Source organism: Rana temporaria, chromosome 5, assembly GCF_905171775.1.
Source record: "Rana temporaria chromosome 5, aRanTem1.1, whole genome shotgun sequence".
In the NCBI taxonomy this organism is placed as follows: Eukaryota; Metazoa; Chordata; class Amphibia; order Anura; family Ranidae; genus Rana; species Rana temporaria.
In genome coordinates, this window is record NC_053493.1 from 366,947,181 (window position 1) to 366,956,466 (window position 9,286).

The window sequence follows — 9,286 nt, forward strand, 5'->3', positions numbered from 1 at the left end:
CCTGCAAAGGTCAGGTCAAAACACCATCCCACTAAAGAGCCGACTGACTAATCGGGAACTACATGAACTGGAAGAGCAGATTCAAGGACTAAATGTTTGCGTATACATGTATAGGAGGAGGCCTTTCCAGGGAGGTTGGATGAAACGCATGCCCTACAAGAGGAATAGTAATAGAAAAAAATGTTGGTCCTAAGAGACCATCCTGATGTCTTTGTCAATGTTAGGGATTCGGGTCTTTGGTCCAAAAATGAGCTGTGAGACCAAACTAGAAGGGTATTTCATAGCAATTTCACAATTCTTGCAGGAGGAAGACTGGAGAGGGTCTGGTACACATATGGAAGAGAATGAGGGTAAACAGGGAGTGCCCTCTCTTTCCTCACATTAGATATCTTGCAATTCTTCTCTAAATGACGTTTACAAATAGGATGTTTTTTCCTTACTTCCTGGTAGGTGAAGATGTCCTGGCATGCCTGTGCCAACATGCTCTTAGCTGCATATCTGCAGTGCGAGATAAAGGCACTGTCGTCTCTGATGGCTAGTCTTGTGAAATTCTGTGATGTCATTACTGTGCAGTTCACTGGACCAGGCTTGGACATGAGGAAGCAAAGCCCTGGCTCTACCCGATGCAAAATAAGGCAACGTATGTCAATAATGGGAAAAGATCAGCTTCAGGGAGACCACAGGCAGTACTGGTGAAAAGTTCTCTGCCCTCTGCCTGCCATTTTTGGGCCAATATATAACGGTGGGAAAGGGAAAAAAAAAAAGGAAATGTTGTGCCCATTTTTGGGCCAAGACTGCAGAGTTCATTATCTCTGAAGCAGTGGTCTCCAAACTAGGGCTCTTTGTTGCTTTTATCTGGCCCTTTGGGTGCCATTTTATCCACCAATACCAACAATGGGGCATAACTAACACCAATGCAGGTGCACAATTCTTCCCACCGACACCAATGAAGGGGCACAATTCTTCCCACTGACACCAATGAAGGGGTACAATTCCTCCCAATGACACCAACGATGGGCACAATTCCTCCAAATGACACCAATGAAATGGATGCATGTTCTGAGCTAATGAGCAGGCCTCATGTTCTCCTCATCGCATGTGCCAAATAGGTCTTTAATTACAATTAGTGAGCCACAGACCAAATACTGCGATGGCCGCAGACAGCCAGGATCACAGACACTGGAATAAATTCAATCTTCTGCTGCAGGGGACAAAGTTGCTGGGGTGATACTGATTTTTATTTTATTTTTTAACATTAACATCACATATCTTTAAATAAAAATTAAAAGTGAAAAAAAAAAAAAATCCTGCTGTGATTTGCATGCGTTTTCTGTCAGAACACCGACATATCAGACTATTCTTTTTTTAAACTTTCAAGTTGTTGCTTGTTTGCATAATCTTGCTGTTGGCAAAACAAGACTGGTTTATATTTAAAACGATTAGTACATCCTGCTGTATTTAAAGTATTTCATGCTGGGAGCCTGGGCTTATCATTATCAGGAAGATACAATATACATTTCTACAGCGTCTCACGTCAGAGCGGATTAGATCTAAAATGTAATCTATTAAAGTGGTTGTAAAGGTAAAAGGTTATGTTTTTACCTTAATGCATTCTCTGTATTATGGTAAAAAAAACTTTCAATAGTAGCACACTCCCCAGCACCCCCTAAATACTCACCTGAGCCTAGTCTCGATCCATCGCTGTGCACGTCTGCAGCAGCTCTTCTCCCCTCTCCCGGCTCTTACAGGCTTAGCCAAGAGTAGCAGGAGCCATTGGTTCATGCTGCCGTCAGTCAAAACCTGTGAGCAGGGAGGGGGCAGGCCATGTTGGGCTGTGTGTCTGACTAGATGGGGTGAGCTCCGACAGGAAGCAGGAGTGGGGGAGGAGCCAAGAGTACCAGCGGGGGACCCCAGAAGAAGAATAATCGGGGCTGCTCTGTGCAAAACCATTGGCAAGTATAACACGTGGGATAGATTATATATATATATATATATATATATATATATATATATATATATATATATATATATATATATATATTAGTTCTAAAGGCTCAAAACTTTTTTTGTGCAGCATCGCCCCCCCCCCCCCCCAACCTTTCCCAATATTGATACCCAAGAGTCACCGGCTTCGGGCGAGGACATTGCGGCGCCCTGGATAGGTAAGTGTCCATATTGTAAAAGTCAGCAGCTGCTGTATTTGTTGCTGACTTTAAAAAAGCAGAACTCAACTTTGTCTCGAAAATACCCTGGAAATTTGTTGTTTCACAGAAGAAATGGTTGGTCTGGAATAGACTGAGGACTATACCATTTGATCCACATAGTCTTCAGCAGACTTGTTCCATGCGAAGACCAATAACCTACAGCAGCCAAACCGGATTTGCCACCAGCTTGAATAACGTAAGCTGAAATCAAATTGCAGTCTTTGTCTTATGTGCCTTGCACATCACATCTGCCTTAACAAACTAAATGTGCAGGAAAGGAACAGTAATGGCTTTTCAGGATGGTGGGGAAAAGCTTGCCAACATCTATTCTTTGTTGTTTGTGGCATCAAAACAGAAAGTTTATGGCAATATAAAATGAGGCAGAAAAGCAGGACACACACAGTGCTGTATAGAGCAGTCCATTCAGTGTCTGCAACATCCATTACTTGCTACAAAACCTCATATATTGGTTGTCCGGCCAACTTGTACAGTATACCTGCTCCCATCTACTCAGAGCCAGACAGTAGTGAGAGGAACATGTAAGCAGCTGTCAGTGATAGGGCAGTCTAGTGCTGCAAGAGCAAGTGGTAAAGTAATCATATGTGTTCATACTGCAGTCAAATTGTTATGTTTTTGTATGTATTTATGTGTAACACTTCTGCCTCTAGAGTGTCTCCAACACCATTTTGGAGGCGCCCTGTGTTCTGATAGGCCGCACGAGATCTCGAGAGATTTGGGCGACCATCTTTGGGTGGTTTCTTTTTATAGTAAAGGTCAGGCAAGTTTTTAGGCAGAACAAGTGTGGATGTAGATAGGGACAGAGACCCTGCTTGTGAGGGAGAGAGAGGAGAAGCCAGGGAGAGTGTTCCGGCCTGTGAGGGATAGTTTAGGGGTCCTACGGAGTCCTGCAGTGGTAACCTTGGTCAGATGAAAGACTCCCAGCTTCTACGGGTAACGTGTTTCCAGCCTCTTCCAATAAGCATTGTGAACTGGGGTATATAATATACCATTAAGTGGGAAGTGCCTGTGATACTCAGAAAGCCACATCGCTTAGAACTACAGTATCTGTACTGCATATCTGTGCCTCCATGCCTGGAGAGGAACCATTTGCCGTTTGATTGTAAAGACTGTTACTACTACCGCCTCTCGGTAATAAACGTTACCTTGTTCAAAGAACTTTACGCGTGTCTCCCTCAGTGAATCGCCGCACCCCTCACCCCGCTTACAAACATGTTCTACATGAAAGTCCAAAAACAAGGACATTCAGACCAATTTCATGTACAGCCCATGTTTTCCAGGGACAGTCATTGTCAATGCTCTTCTGCTGGGCGAAGCAACAGGAATGATGGGATATCGTGACAGACGAATGCAAAACGCACAGAGAAGGTGGACAAATGTAAACGTTTGATCTGAGCCATTTGAATCACCACCATATTTTCTGCCATGGCAGGTTGGGGGGTTGTTGGCAAGAGCTCCATTTAAGTGTTATGCACAGAGCAGTTCCGACGAGCCCGCCCGCAGTCCTGGCTCCTGCCTCCAATAGCAAGCCACTTGCCTCTTTGCCCTGTTCTCTCCTCCATTGGCTCACTGGCTGTGATAAAAAAGCAGCAAGAGCCAATGACTTCCACTGCTGTGTGATCCAATGAGGGAGAGAGAGACCAGGGACAGCCACTGCTCTCATGCACATTACTGAATCAATATGGGGGATCAGGCAAGTATAAGGGGGACTGGGGGAGCTGCACCCAGGTGTGTTTTTTTTACCTTTAATACATAGAATGCATCAAGGTAAAAAACCTTCCACATTTAATATCATTTTAACTATGCTTCTCTTAAAGTGGTTGTAAACCCACTTTTTTGACTTTTGCCTACAGGTAAGCCTATAATAAGGCTTACCTGTAGGTATAAAGAATACCTCCTAAACCTGTACGGTTTAGGAGATATTCCCCTCGCAATGCGCTGCTGACTGCAGCGGCGCATGCGCAGGGGGGATCCTCGGCTGAAGGGCCGGCCCCGCCGACCCATGCCAGAAAGGAAATCTCCCGCGCGCATGCATGGAGCGGCAATACCCGGAAGACACGCTCGGCTCGGCGTGGACCAGGTAAGTTCCCTACCTCGTTCCGAGGTAAGTATTTCATAATGAGCTAATATGCGGTGCATACTAGCTCATTATGGCTTTTGCCTTGAAGGTGTAAAAAAAAAAAAAATGTATATGCGGGTTTACAACCGCTTTAAACAATGTAATTTTGTCCATCCAGGCCAAAGTGACAGTGACTGCCAATAGCCCACAACCCTAAGCAAGGTTTACTCACCAATCTACGTTCACACGCTGCCTCCCTGCCTTGATGAAGCCCTTGATCTGCTGCTTTAATGGACTGGGGGGTTATGGGCATCTAGTCAGTGTGGATGGGTGAGCACACCTTGCTGGGAGGGGGGCTGTCAGGAGGTAAGTTGCCCTAAATGATCAGGTGACGGCATCTCTTCAAAGCCAACAACCATCCGATGAATCAAAATGCATTTTTCTGCATTGTCAATCAGCAGCCACAGGCTATTCACTCCAATGCACTGGATTGCAGTGTGCCTATATTTCCAGTGAGGAGATGACAGCTCAATTGCCAGAGTAATCATCAGGTAAAGCCGGCACTGCATGAGAACAGATCAGATAATGTAATTGTAGTGTCACTGTAGAATTTAGCTCAATCTGTTCCTAACAATGCTGGCTGTAAATAGAGTCACATTAGCTGCTACCGTGTTTCCCCGAAAACAAGCCCGGGTCTTATATTAATTTTGGCAACAAAAGACACAGTAGGGCTTATTTTTGGGGTAGGTCTTACCATGTAATGTGCTGTCTTCTCTTCCCCTCTCTCGACCTGCCTGGCAGGAATCCCCAGTGTGAACTTAGTTAAAATGCTTATAAAATCTTGTAATCCACTCTATTACTGTGGTATATAATGTACAATGTGTGTATTTCTGTTTATAATTGTGCCAAATACCTTCATTGTAGCACCGCTCTGCGGTTTTGTGACCTGCCGGAGCTCTCTTCCCTGCATTTATGTTACAGAAACACACACATTGTACATTGTGTACTACTGTAATAGAGTGGGTTATAGGATTTTAAACTAGGGCTTATTTTCGGGGTAGGGCTTATATTGCAGTCCTCCTGGAAAATTACGCTAGGTCTTATTTTAGGGGTAGGTTTTATTTTCGGGGAAACAGGGTATATTCTCACGTAGTGCCAGCTTTACCCAATGACAGCCTTGGCTTTTCAGCACCCGCCTCCCCACCAGCAATAGCTGTCAAGGACTTGGTCGCCAGAGTATTTTCAGTCGCCATAGCGACTGGGAATTATCCAGCACTAAGATGCATGCATGAAATGCAACCCACTTAAAGTAATTTTTTCATCGTTCCATCTATTAAATCTTCTGCCCTTGTTGTTTTAACTTTGGATAGTAACATTTTTTTTTCTGACAGTAAATACCTTATACAGCCCACTTCCTCTATGTCGTCTGGAAAAAAGCCTAGGCTCATGACATGCACAGCTCTCTCTCTCACTCTCATGAGTGTTTGCCAGGATGGGAGATGAGTCATAAGAGGGCCAATGAGAGCTGCTGGTGTGCCTCTGTTTCTGTGTAATTCCAGGAAGTGAACAGGCAGCAGCTTTCATCTTCCCACAGTTAAAATGATTGCAGCCAGACTCAGTGGGGGGAGATTTCTGCAGCATATTTGGCAAGAACAGATTCACTGTATATATAAAATAATATGCAAAGTGGTTGCGGGAAGCTTCAGAATGGCAAAGATGTTTTTTTTACAAATTATGTGAGCAGACTGCAGTTCCTCTTTAAGCTCAAACAAACATGTTACAATATAAAAAGACTATACTGTCGATCGTAAATTGTATGGTGAGCTTTAGGCTGGACTCACACCTATGCGAATTGGAAGCAGTTTCCAATTCGCATAGCAAGAGAATGTGGCCGGTTCACATATCTCCGGGGCGGCTGCGGAGCGCACTGTACCGACACGCTGTGCGTTTTTGGCTCAGTTTTAGGGCCTAATTCAGGCAAAGATTCGCCCCGATTCCTTCCTGAACCTGGAGAATGGGGATGCACAGTGTTCCTGTGCGATCCTTAGCTGGTTCCAGTGTGAACCAAGCCTTAGTTTTTCTTCATTCAGGAAAAGATCTGATGAGCTTTACTCCTTTTATGACCACCTAACACATATATGCAGCAGCAAAAAGGGTGGGCTTTTGACCACTGTGACAGCCAATCACATGATGAAAGTGCCCACGCATGTGCAGAATGGAACGGCACTCCAGCTGATTTTGTGATCAGCTGGAGTGATGTCACCATAGCGCATGCGCACTTCGTAGGAGCCTTTTTTCGACGGGAGATACCATTTCCCAGGCACAAGTTAATGCTATGAAAACAGTGGAGGGACACTGTATTTGTCATATTGTGCCTTGTTGTTGCACCACGGGTCTACAGCGAAGCACAATCTGGCATCTACGGTGTCCCTCTGCTCTGCATTGCTTTTAATTGTGCCCGTGATATGGTACTGCTCGTCGGGGCGAAAAAAAAAACCTACGTGCGCTATGATGACGTCACTCCAGCTGATCGGCAAATCAGCTGGAGTGCCCTTCCATTCTGCACATGTGCGGACACTTTTCGACAGAGGGCACAAATTAATAGAACACCGGGTGGGAAAGGGCCAACTAACTAATCTACAATGCAGGAAAGAAATTCCTAAACACAATGCAGAGCCCTTTCTGTTAGGCCCCTTTCACATTGAGGCGTTTTTCATTGCGGTACAGCGCTAAAAATAGCGCTGCTATACCGCATGAAAAAACCTGCCCTGTAGTGTTCAATGTGAAAGCCTGAAGGCTTTCACATTGAAGCGGTGCGCTAGCAGGAGCGCTCCAAAAGTCCTGCTAGCCGCATCTTTACCGCGGTATAGGAGCGGTGTGTTCACCGCTCCTATACCGCGCCTTCCCATTGAAATCAATGGGAAAGCGCGGTAATACCGCCCGCAATGCCCTTTTTTGGCCGCTAGCGGGGGTTAAAACCTCACCGCTAGCGCCCGAATATCGCGGTAAATACGACGGTATAGCCACGCTACAAATAGCGCGGCTATACCGTCACCGCGGCTCCACGCCTCAATGTGAAAGAGGTCTTACTCACAACCTGATGTATTAAAGTGCAATATGAAGAGCCTTCTGACATCCAGCAGATATAAACCTACCTTGTAGGCTGAAAATGGCTGGCGCTACATCAAGCAGCAAAAAAAGAATATACAAGCACAGATCAGCAGGCCCACCAACCCACAGGTAAAAAGCTCACGGGAATCAGATTTCAGTGGATCTCATTGAATTCAGATTATTGTAAACTGAGCAGACTTTCTGACTTTAGCACCGCTGCTGTGTTTTCTGGATAGCATTATCAGTCCCTCAGCTGGAGCAGCTCTGTAATTATCAAAGTCGGTATATATAAAGATATATATTTTAGTATCTTACCCACAGTCCGGAGCTGGACACCATCTACAGTCTGGATCAGCAACAAGCCACCTCCTGAGCATGAACTCCTCATATTTCTCCATCAATAAGTCATCATTCAATATTAAACGGATGTCATAAGGGTTAAAACGTTCAGAGCACTCCGGGCAGCTGATATTGACCCTGCTCTCTGAGATTTCTATCCGCAAGTACTGACGTAAGCAGTCCGCACATGACCTATGGTGACAGGTCATGATTTCTGGAAAGCGGTCCTTGGAATGCCGTAAAAGGCACAGGGGGCACTCCATGAAGTCTCCACTCTGTTTACTAGCACAGGCTGAGCCATTGTCTGAGGAGTTCACAGATGCAGAGAATATGGAATTTTTATCAGTGCACATCTCTGAGTGAATACTTTCAATACTCGCAATCCCATCTACGCCACTGGTTAAATCCCTTGACTTGCGTTTGGTGTCTTTTTTCTTGCGGAAGATAGAACCCCAAGGCATTCTCCTCTTCTTTGGTGCCTTTTTAACTGGAGGAAGGCTAACGGAGGAAGTCGATGACTGTAGGTCCCGATCCGAACCCATTTGTCGATGCAAACTCATCTCTACCAAGCTGCAAATAAATCTCTTATCGTGTGCGCAAAGCACATATCATAGTTCCAAGCTGTACCAGCAACCCCGGGCAAAGTAACACCAGTTGGACACTATATCTGATTTATCGTATTTCCTGGTTCCTTCTGGATGAAGTGCTATGGTCCAGTGCAAGTTATTCTGCAAAGGCAAAAGAAAAAAAAAAGAAAAGCATGTTACAAAAGGTACAACTATGAAATGAGAACGCTTCAATTTAAAAAAAAAAAGTTGCCATATAAAAATAAAAACTGACTTAATGAGCGGCAGCCAAAAGTTTGACGGAGGAAAAGCTACTACATTACACTTCCTGGTCTTCTGAAAAGCAAAGTCACAAGAACAGGAGTCCAAAGGAAAACAAACAACAATTCCTATAGAGACTGTTCCTGTTCAAGTACTCAAGTAAAAATCAGTGCACTTAGAGGTAATGATTAGTACCATCCCAATTAATCAAGTACATAGTTCCAGGGAACGGTCACATACCAGTAACTGCTGCCAGTTGGGAAATTATTCACTGACCATTGCAGCTATATATAAATTACTCACAATTACAGCATTCTAATAAAATAAAAAACATCAGAGTACAAACGTTCATCAAGTAAATTAGTGGTACAGCGACAGTCCCTCTTGTGTTTTTGTTACATTCATACGTTTAAAAAAAAAAAAACGGTGCCAAACAGTTCCGATATTGTGCATTATTCATAAAGTATTCTGCCCCCCTTACTTACTCACATGGGGCAGTGGAGGTTCGTAGATGGTATAGTGGCGCGATTTTTAGCGCCGATATACCGTCGCAATATTCGGTCGCTAGCGGTGCGGTATTAACCCTCGCTAGCGGGCGAAAAAGGGTTAATACCGCCCGCGATGCGCCTCTGATTTCAATGGGAAGGAGCGGTAAACGCGCCGCTCCAATACCGCTCCAAAGAGCAGGACTTTTGGAGCGGTCCTGCTAGCGCACAGCTTCAGTGTGA

At 44.8% G+C, this 9,286-nt stretch overlaps 1 protein-coding gene across 4 annotated transcripts in view; it reads right to left on the bottom strand.

Annotated features, from left to right (window-relative positions):
* The window catches only part of RNF19A (ring finger protein 19A, RBR E3 ubiquitin protein ligase), a 140,039-nt gene that overhangs the window by 38,681 nt on the left and 92,072 nt on the right, over positions 1-9,286 (bottom strand). For all 4 annotated transcript variants that reach the window (XM_040354785.1, XM_040354782.1, XM_040354784.1 and 1 more), the window contains one exon: positions 7,708-8,459. In XM_040354785.1, the coding sequence (XP_040210719.1) occupies positions 7,708-8,291 (584 nt within the window). In that variant the 5' untranslated portion in view covers positions 8,292-8,459. The remainder of the gene's footprint in view (positions 1-7,707; positions 8,460-9,286) is intronic.